Source organism: Staurois parvus, unplaced genomic scaffold (assembly GCF_062004578.1).
Source record: "Staurois parvus isolate SC_StPar_1 unplaced genomic scaffold, SC_StPar_1.0 ptg000152l, whole genome shotgun sequence".
Lineage (NCBI taxonomy): Eukaryota > Metazoa > Chordata > Amphibia > Anura > Ranidae > Staurois > Staurois parvus.
The window spans coordinates 2053531-2071044 of NW_028317948.1; the positions used below are offsets into that span (position 1 = coordinate 2053531).

General features: G+C 45.2%; 1 protein-coding gene across 2 annotated transcripts in view; it reads left to right on the top strand.

Annotated features, from left to right (window-relative positions):
* Positions 1–356: 356 nt before the first annotated feature.
* The window catches only part of VWA3A (von Willebrand factor A domain containing 3A), a 149145-nt gene continuing 131987 nt past the window's right edge, over positions 357–17514 (top strand). The window contains exons 1-2 of one of the 2 annotated variants that reach the window (XM_089674793.1): positions 357–689; positions 11797–11871. In XM_089674793.1, the coding sequence (XP_089530919.1) occupies positions 11807–11871 (65 nt within the window). In that variant the 5' untranslated portion in view covers positions 357–689; positions 11797–11806. The remainder of the gene's footprint in view (positions 690–11796; positions 11872–17514) is intronic. The other variant, XM_089674794.1, reaches the window with a different exon arrangement.

A 17514-nucleotide genomic window follows, 5' to 3' on the forward strand; every position in this document is an offset into this window, starting at 1 on the left:
TTTTTTTCCCTCTCTATGAATGGAGGAGAGAGATACATTGTATCTCTCCAACTCCTGGCATAGAAAGGGGAAAAAATGTTTGCATAGGCATTAAGATTTACTTTCAACTTAGGTGTGAAGGGGTTAATCAGCCCCAGAACCTGTGTAATTAATATGTGTTCGGTTTTAAAGGGATGAGGTGGCAACCCTATCTGATTCTGCGAGAATCATTTGACCAGATTGATGCATGTGTGGTCACCATAACAGTCTGCGACGTCTCCTGGTTTTTCAGAAGCTGGCCCTCTCTCAGTTCAGCTTCCCTCTGCTGCCTTCCTCCCTATGCAGGCTCTATGACTGTAGTCCACACCCTGCTATTGTCAATGGAAGCTCTTCTCTGCCTAGCAACCGACTCAACCAACACAGCATTCCAGCTGGTTTTTCTGTTACTCTTTTTAAATGAATATCCTAAGATGGTTCCTGAAATATATTTAACTGATACATTAATGTTAATAGCATTCTTACTAGCCTTATTTCTATAGATGTCTCTTTAGAATACACCCTCCCCCTCCCTGTGTCAGTGGTTGGTGCGGTTGCCACGGAGACGCAGTACACATCTCTGCTGTCGGAAGTCACTCTCAGCCTGTATTTCGAATGGAAGTCCTTTGAGGAGTCGTGTTGTGATGCTGAACATACTGAAGTCAGCTTAACAGGTAAAAACACATCATCAGATGTCATGAGTGATAGACCTTGTATGTTTATTTTTCTTCATCAATGTTTTTTTTTTATTAGATTAAGAGAAAAATAAATGATTAGAATACATTCACATGGATCTAACAATTTTACTGTAGTTTACGGAACAAAAGTTCCTGCATTAAGGGCCAGTTCAAACTACATGCGTTTCAGTTGCTTTTTTTCTGCCTCCAAAACGCACAGAAAGTAGATTATATGGTTGTCAATGTCATAGTTCACATCAGTGCTTGCAGTTCCAGTGTGTTCTGGTTGCAGAAAAACAAATAGAACATGCTGAATTTTTTCTGCACAGAACTGTACTGGAATGCAGTAAACCGCATCAAGAACGCATGGGAAGGCACTAAAAATGCACTGGAACACACATGTCCTTATTTAAATGGGAGAAAAAGAGAGGGAAAAAATGAACTGTAATGCATCAAAAACGCACTGGAACACACAAAAACACATAAAAAAGCGTATGCAAAAACACATCAGGACTGCGTTTCTATAGTGTGAACCGGCCCTAATGATGCTTGCTTTTAGGTCTACTTTTTAAGGCCTCATGCACACTTGAGCTCAAAAAAGCCTATTTTACAGGTGTTTGACAGGTTTTTTCTGCCTCTAAATGCCCCTCCATCAGGGGCGGACTGACAACTCATGGGGCCCCCGGGCAACAGGGGATCATAGGGCCCCTGTGTCCTTGCCCAAACTCAAAAAAGCCTATGAAAAAGGTACCAGGGGCATCTCATGGGGCCCCCTACTGACCCTGGGCCCTCGGGCAGTGCCCTAGTTTCCAAATGGTTGGTCTGCCCCTGCCCTCCATGTTAGCCTATGTGTCCATGCAGACGTTAGGTGTTTACAGTTGAGGCAAGAAAAAAAAAACATCACTTGTGTGTGCAACAGATGAGCATTTTGGCAGAAAAACTGCTTGACGCACGTAAACGGAAATAAACATGAGTAAAGATGTCTAAATGCGCCTAAGCGTATTCTTTTTTTTAATTAATATTCTAGCCAATGAAATAAATAAATGCCCAAGCACTTGGCACGCCTAAACGCATTTGCAAAACATGGCTTAGGTGCCTTTTTGAAGCAGCTTTTGTTAGGCCAGGAGAAAAGCATTAAAAAGCAGCCCCAGTGTGCATGAAGCCTCAATGCGTAAAATTGTCCTGTTTTTTTTTTTAGACCAGAATGGATATATATGTCCTCAAACACAGATTTTTGGATGTTGTGTAGATCTGAACACAGTGCATGTTCATGCACCTTTGTGAATGTCGCCTTTGAAAACAATGCAGCTGCATTTAGATCCATCAATAAAAAATTTAGCATTTCTTTTTTACAGTCGTGTGAATGAGGCCATAGGACTAGTTCCTGTACTGGAACATAGCAAACTGCATCAACACTGCACCAAAATGGAGTGTGGTGTGAACTGTAAGCAAAAACGTATCCACAGTGCATTTTTGTGGTGTGAACTGGTCCTTACAGCGAATTAGTTGTACATGTAAAGTTTGTATGGTTTGTACATAGTGTATACAGCATGGTATCCATTTTAGAGAAATGAAATATGCTACTATCATAGCTATAGAACTGTTACAAATAAAAATAATGTTATTGGATTCAGTGAGTTTGATGGACATATATTATATAGAAAACATTTTTCACAATAACTAGAAAAGTGTTCTGGTTCATAAGGATGAAATACTGTGTTCTTAGAAAATGTGTTAGGCCCCTTTCACATGGGCATTCTGATCAGGTCTGCCTGTCAGTTCTTTAGGCGGACCTAACGGAACGGTCCATGCATTCCTATGGACAGGCGGGTGTAAATGGGCTCTGCTGTCTGCTCACACCCACCTAACTCCGGGTCTGATCAGGCCCGCCAAGCAATATGGAAGGGGACTCTGTCCCTTTCCATTTAGGTGGATCAGATCAGAGGGTTGTTGGGTGTAAACAGACAGCAGAGTCCGTTTACTCTCGGCCACCCATAGAGCAGAGCAGGCACTGACTATGTCCGCTCTACAAAAATGTGCTGGGGGTCTTAGTGGTGTGAATGTACAATCCTTGATCTTGTCTTCTCCAACCACTGCTCTCCCCACAACCTCACTAACACCCCCTTCCCTCTCTCTGACCACAACCTGATTACCTTCTCTATCTCCTCGTCCTCCAACGCCTACCCCTCCAAATGTCACACTACTACCAGCCGTAACCTCCGCAACCTTAACCCTACCCCCCTCCACTCTGCAGCTGATCAACTCCATGACAGCATCCTCCCCCTGTCCTGCCCCGACTTGGCTATGACCGCCTACAACAACGCGCTCTCAACAGCCCTTGACTCACTAGCGCCTTTAACCACACGCAACATCAGACCCCGACCGCTCCAGCCCTGGCAGACTGATCACACCAAAACCCTCAAACGACACAGTTGTGCCCTGGAGCGACTATGGCGCAAAACAAAATCCCAACAAGCCTTCACCCGCTACAAATCTGCCTTCCACACCTACACCTCCTCCCTGCACGCTGCCAAACAAGCCTACTTCCTGACCCTCATCAAGGCCCTCTCCTCCAATCCCCGCCGACTCTTCTCCACCTTCAACTCTCTACTCTCGCCACCCCCACCTCCACCCAGCACCTCACTCACTGCCCTTGAGATTGCCAATCACTTCAAAAACAAGATTGACACAATTCGCAAGGACATCGCCGCAACTCACACGCCCTCTCAACCCGTCCCCTCTCACACAGCTACCCCCTCATCCCCGCTCCCCCTCGACATAACCCGCAGGGACTTCGTCACTGCTCAAACTCCCTCCAACCCCCTTTCCCCTCACTCAGCTACCCCCTCATCACCCCTCTCCCACGGCCCCACCACTGCTCTGACCTCCTCTTCCACCCCACCCTACATTCCTCATACTGAAGCTCCCCCAACACTCCACACCTTACCTTACTTACTTACTTGACCTTACTATCGGGGAAGTCTCCAAGATCCTCTCTGATGCCCGCCTCACCACCTGCTCCCTCGACCCTATCCCCTCACAACTCCTACGACCTCCCTCCCCCTCCATCCTACGCTCCCTCACCCACATCTTCAATCTCTCCCTCTCCTCCGGCACTTTCCCCTCCCCTCTGAAACATGCACACATCACCCCCATACTTAAAAAGCCCTCCCTGGACCCCAATGACCCGAACAACCTCAGACCCATCTCCCTGCTCCCATTTACATCTAAACTCCTCGAGCGCCTAGTCTACACCCGCCTATGCTATCACCTCAACGACAACAACCTCCTCGATCCCCTACAGTCTGGCTTCCGTCCCCTACACTCCACCTAAACTGCCTACTCAAACTCTCCAACGACCTGCTAACCGCCAAAGCTAATGGCCACTATTCAGTGCTCCTACTCCTTGACCTCTCTGCGGCCTTTGACACAGTCGACCACCCCCTCCTCCTCAAAAAACTACACTCCCTCGGCCTCAGAGATTCTGCTCTCTCCTGGCTCTCATCCTAGCTGTCACAACGCTCTTTCAGCGTTACCTATAATGCTACCACCTCCCTCTCACTCCCCCTCGCTGTTGGGGTCCCTCAAGGCTCTGTCCTCGGGCCCCTTTTCTTCTCCATGTACACCTCCTCCCTTGGCCAACTCATACACTCTCACGGCTTCAACTACCACCTCTATGCCGAGGACACACAAATCTATCTCTCAACCCCCCACCTCACCCCCTCGGTCTCCGCCCGAATAACACACTTGCTGAGCGACATATCAGACTGGATGTCACTCCACTTCCTTAAACTGAACCTCTCCAAAACCGAGTTTCTTGTCTTCCCCCCAGCCCGGACACCACCCCCCATTGACTTCTCTATCACATCGAACAACGCTACCATCAAACCCGCCCCGCAGGCCAGAGTACTTGGTGTCATTCTGGACTCCAACCTATCCTTCCAGCCCCAAGTCCAATCTTTAACAAACTCGTGCAGACTCCATCTCCGCAACATCGCCAAAATCCGTACGTTCCTAACTCCAGAAACTACTAAACAGCTCATCCACTCCCTCATCATATCACGACTCAACTACTGCAACTCCCTCCTCACTGGCCTGCTTCTCCGCTGGCTATCCCCGCTTCAGTCCATCCTGAATACGGCTGCCAGACTCATTCACCTTTCCAACAGCTCCGTCTCTGCCACCCCCCTCTGCCAATCCCTCCACTTGCTTCCGATTGCGCAACTAATCAAATTCAAAATCCTAACGCTGACGTACAAAGCTGTCCACCATACTGCCCCGAACTACATCACTGACCTAATATCCAAGTACCGCCAAGCACGCACACTCCGCTCCTCACAAGACCTCCTTCTCTCTAGTTCCCTGGTCTCCTCCTCCCATACCCGCCTCCAGGACTTCTCCAGGGTGTCACCCATCCTCTGGAATTCCCTGCCCCAACCCATCAGATTATCACCTACTCTCCTCTCCTTTAGGCGCACCCTGAAAACCCATCTCTTCAGGGAAGCCTACCCCACCCCCTGCTAACTTGTCGACCTCCTCCACTCTTCCTACCACTCCATCCCCCACAGCTATCTCCTCCTGTGCCACCATTCCCTCCCTCCTAGATTGTAAGCTCGAAAGAGCAGGGCCCTCGATCCCCTCATGTTTTGCATTGTATTGGTATTGTTCTGTCACATGTTCTGTCCCCCTTTGTAATGTACAGCGCTGAGCGAACTATTGGCGCTTTATAAATACTGTATAATAATAATAATAATAAAGTGCACAGCAGCCCAGTGTGGATGCATTGGCAAATTCCTCTGTTGGCAATCACTATAGAAGTGCCCAGCACAGTAGAGATCAGTGGGGAGGTATGTTGTGTGTGCCATTACATTGGTGGTGAGTGGAGAAATATTCAGCACAGTAGAGGTCAGTGACAAAGTATACGGTGTGTACTCAAAAAAAAGGAACAAAGGGTACAAACCCCTATTGCATTATCCATTGCACTTTAATAAAGGTAAAGGATAAAAACATACTCACAAACCTTCACGTAGCTATAAATACAGAAACCCTACAACTTGGGTTCGGGCGCTCTCGATGTCCTCCCCTTATTTTTTTCTTGTTATCTTCTACCTTTTTTTTTTTTCTTCTCTTTCTCTTTTTTTCTTCTTTTTGGCTCTCCTGCAGGGATGATTTACGGTTTTGTTTGTTTAATCCCTTGCTCAGTGAATCATATACACTGATAATTCTTTCACCAATGCCCAGTCGCATGCTATAGGTGTATGGATTTCCTCCTGTTATCTGCACTGTTTCATAGTTATAACATGATCAATGTGTCTCTTGACATACCTGTGATGAACTTGGTGCCCGACCCCTGCCCTTCTCACCAACAAAGGACCAGCCAATCTCACACCACACTGTCATTTGCGTAACAATGCCACCCTCAGCTGCACCCTACACTGAGATTTTCCAGATCGCAGGACCACAATCTAGGTGCCAGCAGCCTGAGAGCAATTGGCACTGGGTTAAGTTAATTAGCAAATAACCCTTTAAACTGCCACCATCACCTTTTTAACGAGAAGGAGGAAACTCACAAATGTTAGCAATAACACTATAATTTTGACATAAACATCTGCAACACACACTGTCACTACAGACAGGCACACTATATTGCCAAAAGTATTGGGGTGCCTGCCTTTACACACACACATGAACTTTAATGGCATCCCAGTCTTCGTCCGTAGGGTTCAATATTGAGTTGGCCCACCCTTTGCAACTATAACAGCTTCATCTCTTCTGGGAAGGCTGTCCACAAGGTTTAGGAGTGTGTCTACGGGAATGTTTGACCATTCTTACAGAAGCGCATTTGTGAGGTCAGGCACTGATATCGGACGAGAAGGCCTGGCTTACAGTCTCCGCTCTAATTCATCCCAAAGGTGTTCTATCGGGTTGAGGTGAAGTCCAGTCAAGTTCCTCCACCCCAAACTTGCTCATCCATGTCTTTATGGAACTTGCTTTGTGCACTGGTGTGCAGTCATGTTGGAACAGGAAGGGGCCATCCTCAACCTCTTCCAACAAAGTTGGGAGCATGAAATTGTCCAAAATGTCTTGGTATGCTGACACCATAAGAGTTCGCTTCACTGGAACTAAAGGCCAAGCCCAACCCCTGGAAAACAACCTCACATGATAATCCCCCCTCCACCAAACTTTACACTTGGCACAATTCAGTCAGGCAAGTACCGTTCTCCTGGCAACCGCCAGACCCAGACACATCCATCGGATTGCCAGACAGAGAAGTGTGATTTGTCACTCCAGAGAACACATCCCCACTGCGCTAGAGTTCAGTGGCGGCATGCTTTACACCACTGCATCTGACGCTTTGCATCGCACTTGGTGATTTAAGGCTTGCATGCAGCTGCTTGGCCATGGAAATCCACTCCATGAAGCTCTCTATGCACTGTTGTGCTAATCTGAAGGCCACACCAAGTTTGGAGGTCTTTAGCTATTGACTCTGCAGACAGTTGGCGACTTCTGCACATTGTGCACTTCAGCATGTGCTGACCCCACTCTGTCATTTACGTGGCCTACCACTTCGTGGCTGAGCTGCTGTTGTTCCCAGTTGCTTCCACTTTGTTATAATACCACTAACAGTTGACTGTGGAATATTTAGTAGCAAGGAAATTTCACAAATGGATTTATTGCACAGGTGGCAACCTATCACGGTTGAATTCACTGAGCTTCTGAGAGCGACCGATTTCACAAATGTTTGTAGAAGCAGTCTGCATGCCTATGTGCTTGATTTTATACACCTGTGGCCGTGGAGGTGATTGGAACACCTGAATCCAGTGATTTGAAGGGCTGGCCCAATACTTTTGGCAATATAGTGTATATTCAGAGGACTGTTATCAGTAGCAATCTTCAAGAGATAGGGATTCTTTAGTTTGCATTAAAAGCCTTAGAGATAGTTTTAACACTTTTCAAAATAAGATTTATTAATGAAAAGGTCAAATGGTGCGATTAAAATATTTACAGAAAGGGATGTTACAAAGGCATAAAGAGAATAAAGCAACAGAGAAATAAAAGGAGGTGAAAATGGAGAGTACTTACCAAGTCCTTGGTTTTAGGAGAGTCCAACTGTCTAAGCAAAAACGTTGCTGTGGCTCTCTTGGGTGTTCCTTGGTTGATGTTAAAATGAGAGCTTGCTTAACAGGTCTTGCCATCCGCTTTTCTGTGATATCAAAGGGGTGTTGCTAGAGACCATCTGACCAATAATCTGTTTTAAGGGAGGGGTGCTGGGAGGCCACCATGTTTGTGACCAATTCCCAAATTCAGTTTTAAACTAGTATTAATAACTTCCAATATATGCAGGGGTATTCTAGAGTCTGGCAAAATATTATTCAGAATTATATTTCGAACCCAGTGATAACAAACACAGCTTACCTTTGTCACCCAGGAGGGAGGAGACTGCTTTCTCCCTTTTTGTATGTGCTAACATAGTCATGTATGACCTTGAATTATTCGGCATGATATTCCCCTTTCAAATATATACCTGATAATAATGTGTCCTGTTCCTGTTAAATTCTATGAATTGTATGTGGAATTGTTAGGTGGTGGAATAGACGTTTTATGGCACGCTCCTCATTCCTAGCTTTAATGGCCTTACAGGTCATGTGTGACAGGCTTGACTGAGTTATTATGGTTTTACAATAGGGCAGAGGGAAGAGTTTTTCATGATTTTGGAAACAGACATCCTGCCAAGACTAATTAGCTGCTTACAGCTGGCATCCAGGCCTGGACTCTGGCGTGTGTTGGAGAAAAGAGGCTCTTTTGAGGTTTGTTAAAAGTTACAGCTAAAAACTCCAGAGTTTGGAAGAAGAGGGAGGTGAGATCACTGCTCATGAAAACAAAAAGGCTGAGACCTTCACAAGATGGCTGTCACGTACATCTTCCATGTTTCTATTGCGCACAATCGTTACAATACCAGCTATTTTGTCACTTGTTACAGTTTTTCTATTTCATGCACGACCGCCTTTAATTTGTCAGTCATTGATTTCATACACATGGTTGCAATTGTATCTTCTAAAAACAAAAATTTTTCAATAAAAATTTGTTGAAAGGAAAAACATACTCACAAACCATATAAAAAATAGCATGTCACAAACTCAGACCCAGATGCCAGCCCTCAAACCTCATAGGTCCTGACAGACAACGTCCAGAGCTGATGCGTTTCAGGGGTCAGGCCCCCTTCTTCAGAGCTAGAGCTGGTATGACCCACTCCTCTCCTTCCTTTTATCCAAATAACTAGACATAGTGCCCACCCCCTCCACAGGAAGGGAGAGGAGGAGATGGGGAGAGAAGTCAAAGAAACATAGGATATGGTGTGTACTATTACATTGGCAGTCAAGTGAGCATTGCATGGTACGACAGTTAGTGCAGAAGTAAATCAATGCTCTAGTGTGATGGAGGTCCATGAACTGTGCAGATGCAGTAGTGGTTATTAGATAGAGAGAAAACAGGTGGCGCACACACCTAGTGCATTATCCAAGGTTTTATGTAGGAGTGAAAGAATAATAAAAACATACTCACAGACAAAGCATGTATCTAAAAAGCATAGAAAAATGACAATGGCCACAATGGCAGGCAAGGTGTCACTGACGCGTTTCGGGGACGAATCCCTTTCCTCAGAGCTGATGACCAACCTCTGATGCTGATGTATGATGAATGGAAAGTAAGAGCCTTGCTGTTGATGCCTCAGTGAAGTGTGTTGTTGCATTTGGTTTGTCTTAATTCATCTGCTGGTCTCAAGGCTCTAAGACTTGTGGGAGGCATCAACAGCGAGTATGTTTTTATTATTCTTTCACTCCTACAATAAACCTTGGATAATGCACTAGGTGTGTGCGCCACCTGTTTTCTCTCTATCCAGTGGCTGATTTCCCCGTCTGAGGAGGGCTGCACCCCTGAAGCATTTCCTTTGGTTGTCGCTGTCCTGGTACCCTTGGCTTCCCTTTTGGCTGTGCATATCCTGAGGCGCTGGAGAGTACATACGATATCCGGTTGAGTAGTGGTTCTTAGAGCTGTATAGGGGCAGTCAGCAATGAAGTGTGCAGGTGCACTGGTGATCAGTGGAAAAGTGAACAGGTTCAGTTGTGGTCAACGGAAAGGTGTACAGGTGCAGTGGGAGTTGGCATAGAAGATAAGAGGCTGTAAACAGGGATGTGTATGGGTGCAGTGGCGGTCAGAGGAAAAGTTGCAGATGCAGTGGCAGCCAGTGGAGAAGCTTGCCATGCAGTAGTTGTCAATAGAGAAGTACGTTGGTGTGATGATGGGTGGGGCTTATTCACATGTGAAGTGCAGGGGACAGTAAAACCCCATGGTTGAGCTGCCCTTTTACTGCCCCACAACTGCTACCCTCTTTAGCTTCCATGGCAGTGGCTACGGGTGTACACATGCAGAAATGATACTCCCTGTCGAATGCAATCCATTTCAGTGAATGGGGCTGTTCTGCAAGCACCCCACAACTGCTGTATGGGTTAAAGCAGGTAGAAAGGAGGTGATACAACACCTCCCCTCGCCTGTCAAATGCTCTTTGAAGAGCCAGTCTGAACACAAATTGCTCTTCTTTTTTGAAATAATTTTTTTACAATTTTTTTGTTTTTTTATTACATTTTGTTTAATAACCCTGTTGGGGGGGGGGGGTATGGGGGTGGCTCTGGTGAAATATCAGGGATCTAAACAGACCCTTGATGTCTCACATTTGAGACAGAGAAAGGGATTGAGGACATGAGATGTACATAGACTCCCTGTTCATTCACAAACTGAAGCATAGTAAACACAGTTTTCTTCTGCTACAGTTATAAATGAACACAAGAATGATTGGTACCAATTACTCACTCTGTTCATTCATTCAAGAAAGGGGCCTATAAATATATGTAGCAGCCCCCTCAGTCTCCATTCTGAAACCAATCACTCTGTGCTTCACAGCAGCTGCAGCCAGCAGGTAGGAGAGGAGAAGTAGCTGGCAGCACTTGGGGGTGGGGGGTACGCAGAGGGATTGGAGCAGCAGAAATGGAGAGTGAGCAGAGAGGTGGTGCGAAGGGGGAACCACAGGCAGATTGCTTTCAGGGATTGCCCCCACTGCTTTGATCACCCAGCTTCTGCTTGTCAGATACCTGGGCCCCCCTTTTGAACTGATGAGGCCTAGACCCCATGCTTGGCTGTGTTTGGAGTTGGCATAGTCAGCGGTGAAGTGTACAGGTGCAGTGGCTGTCTATGGAGAAATGCATGGGTGCAGTTGGAGCTGGTATAGTGGTCTGTGTAGTGAGTGGGTTGCAGTAATGATCAGTGAAGAAGTAAGAAGTGCACCAGTGCAGTGGCAATCAGTGAAGTGTGTCGTTGCATTTGGTTTGTCTTAATTCATCTGCTGGTGTCAAGGCTCTAAGACTTGTGGGAGTGATGCCAACACCAGAACTTTACAGTCAATGTGTGTCCCTTCAGCAATTTAAAGCCTATCTACCAGAAATATTTTTTTTACTAGTAACGTAACAGTAGAAGCTCTTTGGGGTACAAAACATTTCATTTGCATGAATTGGGCATAAAATGTGTTCTGAACGTCATCTAAGTCACAACAATAGAAGAACACAGTCTGCTGAACATAATACTACACAAACATTAGATGTTGCCATGGTTTAATTGCACATAACATGTAAACATTCACAGTGCAGGGAGGAAAAAGTATGTGAGGCCCTAGCTTAATGACTTCTCCCAGAGCTAATTGGAGCCAGGAGTGAGCCAACCTTGACTCCAATCAGTGTGATGATATTGGATGTGTTGCTGACAGCTGTCCTGCCCTTAAAAAACACACACCTGTTTTGGGTTTACTGGTTTCTGAGCTGTCGATTTGCACTCTAATCAAAGCGTGGGCTGGCAGAAGCGATCACATAGCAAAACGGCAAGTCCAGTGATTGAAAGTGGAAGTCCAGTCCAGAGTTTGTTGCACTGAGTCTACTTGCAGTTTTCTAAATGTTAATTATATATGCTTTTGTTATTCACTTTAAATTTATTATATTAGTAAGGATTTATATGTGCAAATATTACCATATATATAATTTATATTTTTATACAATTTCAGGGATGCCAGAATGGATTTACACACAGAAAACATGGCTCACATTTTGGAAAATGATCATTTTTTTAAAACTTCATAGTAAGTATGGTTACCGTGCAGTATTTAATTTTTTAAAGATAGTTGAATACAGTACTTCACTGCTCAGCAATGCCATTCCACAGACTGTGAATTCACAGCCAGAATTCTGTAATTCATCCAACCCACCAGATGACTGATTCCTATGTGTATAGGGGACATGTACAAAGATCACTGAACACGTGTGTCCATTTGTAAAATGCAATGGTTTGTTCAAAGTTTCTTTAGTTGTGAACCATGAAGAGTTCTTAGAAATCACCAAACAGCTTATGTTCCCGACATCATTTCTTTTTTTATTGAATATATTCTTGATACATAGCCAACATATCTTTCCAAATACAGTTGCAAGAAAAAGTATGTGAACCCCTTGGGATTACGTGGAGTTTTGCATGAATTGGGCATAAAATGTGCTCTGAACGTCATCTAAGTCACAACAATAGAAGAACACAGTCTGCTGAACATAATACTATACAAACATTAGATGTTGCCATGGTTTAATTGCACATAACATGTAAACATTCACAGTGCAAGGAGGAAAAAGTATGTGAGGCCCTGGTTTACTGGTTTCAAGAAGCATTGTCTGATGTGAACCATGCCTCGCAGAAAAGAGCTCTCAGAAGACCTACGATCAAAAATTGTTGACTTGCTTGAAGCTGGAAAGGGTTACAAAAGTGTCTCCAAAAGCCTTGATGTTCATGTGTCCACAGTAAGACAGATGGTCTACAAATGGAGAAAGTTTAGCACTGTTGCTACTCTCCCTAGGCGTTGTCGTCCTGTAAAAATGACTGCAAGAGCACAGCGCAGAATGCTGCATGAGGTAAAGAAGAATCCCAAAGTGTCAGCTAAAGACCTACAGAAATCTCTGGCACATGCTAACATTTTTGTTGACACATCTACAATAAGGAAAACATTAAACAAGAATGGAGTACATGGGAGGACACCACGGAGGAAGCCATTGCTGTCCAAAAAGAATATTGCACCACGTTTGAAGTTTGCAAAAGAGCACCTGGATGTTACACAGCACTACTGGCAAAATATACTGTGGACAGATGAAACCAAGATTGAGTTGTTTGGGAAGAACACACAACACTATGTGTGGAGAAAAAAAGGCACAGCACACCAACATCAAAACCTCATCCCCACTGTAAAACATGGCGGAGGGAGCATCATGGTTTGGGGCTGCTTTGCTGCCTCAGGGCCTGGACGGATTGTTGTCATTGATGGGAAAATGAATTCCAGAGTTTATCAAGACATTTTGCAGAAAAACGTATGACCATCTGTCCGCCAACTGAAGCTCCGCAGAGGATGGGTGATGCAACAGGACAATGACCCAAAGCATACAAGTAATTCAACAAAACAATGGCTGCAATAGCACAGAATACGCCTTCTGGAGTGGCCCAGTCAGAGTCCTGACCTCAACCCGATTGAAATGCTGTGGCATGACCTTAAGAGAGCGATTCACACCAGACATCCCAAGAATATTGCTACACTGAAACAGTTTTGTGAAGAGGGGTCCGCAATTACTCCAGATCATTGTGCAGGTCTGATCTGCAACTACAGGAAATGTTTGGTTGAGGTTATTGCTGCCAAAGGAGGTTCAACCAGTTATTAAGTCCAAAGGTGCACATACTTTTTCCTCCCTGCACTGTGAATGTTTACATGTTATGTGCAATTAAATCATGGCAACATATAAGGTTTGTGTAGTATTATGTTCAGCAGACTGTGTTCTTCTATTGTTGTGACTTAGATGACGTTCAAAGCACATTTTATGCCCAATTCATGCAAAACTCCACGTATTCTCAAGGGGTTCACATACTTTTTCTTGCAACTGTATACCAGGGGTCTCCAAAGAAAGGGCCCCCCGTCTTTATTATTAGGGGTAGAGTAGAGCCCCATCATTGGTGTCAGTGGGAGGAATAGTGCCCCATCATTGGAGTCATTGGGAGGAATAGTGCCCCATTGTTGGTATCAGTGGAAGTAATAGTGCCCCATTGTTGGTGTCAGTGGTGTCAGTAGGAGGAATAGTGCCTCATCGATAGTATCAGTTGGAAGAATAGTGCCCCATTGTCATGGTCATTAGGAGGAATAGTGGCTCATCATTCGTGTCAGTGGAGGAATAGTTTCCCATCATTGGTGTCAGCGGGAGGAATAGTGCCTTATAGTTGTTGGTGTCAGCGGGAGGAATAGTGCCTCATAGTTGTTGGTGTCAGTGGGAAGAAGAGTGCCCCATTGTTGGTGTCAGTGGGAGGAATAGTGCCTCATCATTTGTCTCAGTGGGAGGAATAGCACCTCATCATTGTTGGTGTCAGTGGGAGGAATAGTGCCCCATTGTTACTGTCAGTGGAGGAATATGCCCCATTGTTATTTTCAGTGGAGGCATAATGCCCCATTGTTATTTTCAATGGAGGAATAATGCCCCAATTGTTCTTGTCAGGGGAGGAATAATACCCCATTGTTATTGTCAGGGGAAGAATAGTACCCCATTATTGAAGTAAGGAAGCAGGATTTATGATCTATTGTTGGTGTCAGTGAGAGGAATAATGTCTTGTGTCAGTTCCCCAAGGGCCAGATGAATGCAAAAAAAGGGTTCCATCTGGCCCCTGGTCTCAGTTTGGAGACTACTGGAATATACCAATGCCCAAGAGATTGAGAGAGAGAGATAATGAATATCTTGCATATTTCTATATTTTGTAATGTTAGAACCTGAAGTTAATATGTATTTTTTGGGAATTTGTGCTGTCTGATATACACAACATAGTTAAAAAAGAATGACAATCAAAATTAATGACATAAAAATGAATAAACCAATAAAATATCAAATAAAACCAGCTTTAACACATTTAAATAAGTATTGTTGGTTAATTATGTCTTATACGTATGTGCCCACAGTTCAACTTTAGGGAAGGCGCAATATATTTCTATTTAGTTAAGGCGCAATATATTTTTCCCTTCAATACATTTTTTTTTAAGAAGTTTGGAGTTTAGAAAGTACAAACGCAACTGCTGTAATGTGTACAAGTAAGCTATAATAATAAGGGGTACCAGTTTAAAAGCAGTCGTGCACAGAAAAACCATACCTGTAATTGGTAATCAGTGTAAGGAATGGTGAAGGGATTATACACCTATTGCCTAATCTCTGGCAATAGCGAAAGAAATAGTGGCATTGAAATGCACAAAGTGTATAGCCAAACCAAGAAATACATAGAACACATTGTAAATCACCCCTGCGGAAGAGCCAATAGGGTGAGAAAGGCAGAGGAGAAAGACAAGAAAGAATCGAAAGGAGAATGTCAAAATCACTTAAACCTGGGCTATGGATCCTCTGAAATTATAGCGAAGTAAAGCTGACTATTGACATAGCAGGATGGGTGTGTTGAATCCATGGAGTCCATGTTTTGAGAAATCTCTTGTTAGTATCTGAAAGAATGCTAGAGAGTTTTCATTAACCAGGAAGAAATCTAGGTGGCTATTGACTTCTGTAAAGGATATGAATTGTTGTTTCCAGGCTTTTGCTATAGTTTGTTTAGCTGCCAATAGTACGTATGTAGCCAGCTTAAATTGGTGTTTTATAGGGCCCGGGGGCTTCAGATGCAGAAGAACATGCCACGGGTCCCTTGGTAAGGGGCGAGCTAAGAATGAATACAGGAGTTTACGGACCTTTGCCCAGAACTGTGAGAGAATAGGGTATGTCCATCATATGTGTAGGACATCTCCTGGGGTAGTGCAGCCTCAGAAACAGGTACCGGGGGCAGATGGGTGTAGGTGTGCTAAACAGGATGGGACCAAGTACCACTTTGTAACAGTTTTAAATGCTGATTCCATTGTAAGAATATTGATAGAACATGAGGTCAGGGTTGTCCATATCTGTGACCAGCAGCCCATATCTTTGGTGCTTTTAAGGTCCTTTTCCCACCTGGAAACACAAGTGTGGTTGTTGGGATTCTGAAAGTTAGTCAACTTTGAGTTAGGGATGGAAATAAGTTTGGAGGAGAAGGGCGTCTGATGGTAAATATAATACCTCGGTTTACAAACGCCTCGGTTAACGTAATTTTTGGTTTGCGAATGAAAATCCATTGAAAATAATGCCTCGGTTTACGAATTTTTTTCGCAAAGTGTATTTTGGTGCCGATTTTTAATTGCAATTACCGACTTATTTTTCTTCACTATAGCTTACAGACCTGTCGCTTTCCCGGAGTTACAGTAAGCTTTGTTTCTTTTAAGAAACTAAAAGGAAACATTGTGTCTTTTAACGTGGGGAAATAAACTAAAAAGAAACTTTCTCATTTAGTTGGGGGGCAAGTGACAGCTGAATCTCTGAGCTATAGTGAAGAAAAAAAACCCAAAAACGGTAATTTAAAGACCAACACCGCTTCCGACGATGGCTCCCGCCGTCTGCCTGCTCTGGTGGTTTGACAGTTCTTAAATAGGTAAGGGGCGGGGCCACCTGGGGACATAACGCATGTGACCCCACCCCATGTGACATCAATAATGTCACGTGGGGCGGGGTCACTCGGGTAATGTCCCTGAATGGCCCCGCCCCTTACCTATTTAAGAACTATCAAACCACTGGAGCAGGCAGATGGCGGGAGACATCGTTGGAAGCAGAGCCTTTTTTCTTTAATTGGTTTTTTTGGGTCGGCGGTGGCAGTGGGCAGCGTGATTGACGTTGGATCTATTGCGGGGGACATTCTCTTAGTTTTTTCTTTTAATAAAGGACTTGTCAAAGACCGTGTCCTGTCTTTTTTCACACTACACTTTTTGTTAAAGGGTGCTTCCAGATTCCGATAAGCCCCCTGCCCGCAGACCCCCACAACCACTGGCCAGAGTTGTGGGGAAGAGGCCCTTGTCCCCATCAACATGGGGACAAGGTGTTTTGGGGGGGAGCCCCCCTGCCCCAAAGCACCCCCCCATGTTGAGAGAATGTGACCTGGTATGGTTCGGGGGGGGTGCTCGCTCGTCCCCCTTTCTTTCCTGACCTGCGGGCTGCACTGTCAGGAATCCAACCGCGGTAGCCTCTAGCACTCCACAGACCGGAATCCCCCAAGGCGCGGAATCTAAGCTCCGACCTGCTTGTTCACCAGGGCCCCTGATGGTGGGGATGGACTTAGAGCAGGCCGAGACCAGGTCGCGGCCCCTGGGTTCACCGAGCTGTGGTAGAGGCACCGTAGAAGGCATATAGCGGGTAAGAGTCTGATGTGAGGAGGTAACTAGAGCAGCGTCGGGCAGGCCGGGTCGGTAACAGTGGTGGCGGTGTAGTACAGAATCAGCAGGCAGAGGGATAAGCAGGTCACAAGCCGGGTTTGTCAACAGGAGGTCAGAACGTGCGGGATTAAGCAGGAGAATGGTCAGACAAAGCCAGGGATCAGAACAGGAGACGGACAGCAAATCAGGATCAGGCAGGGTCGGCAACAAACAATCTACTCTCAGGAACTCAGGAACACAGATAAGACCATAGGGCAATTGAGCATTGCAAGAGCCGGGTTTAAATAGACCGCCCGACTCCTGACAGGCGCTCCTGGGCCCTAGTGCTTGCCCAGAGCCGTCATTGGTGACAGGCACGCCTGGGTCCTAGTGCCCGCCTGCCTGTATGTTTTGTCAGGATTCTACGCATATGCAGATTCAATCTCCGCGGCGATCTTCTCATTC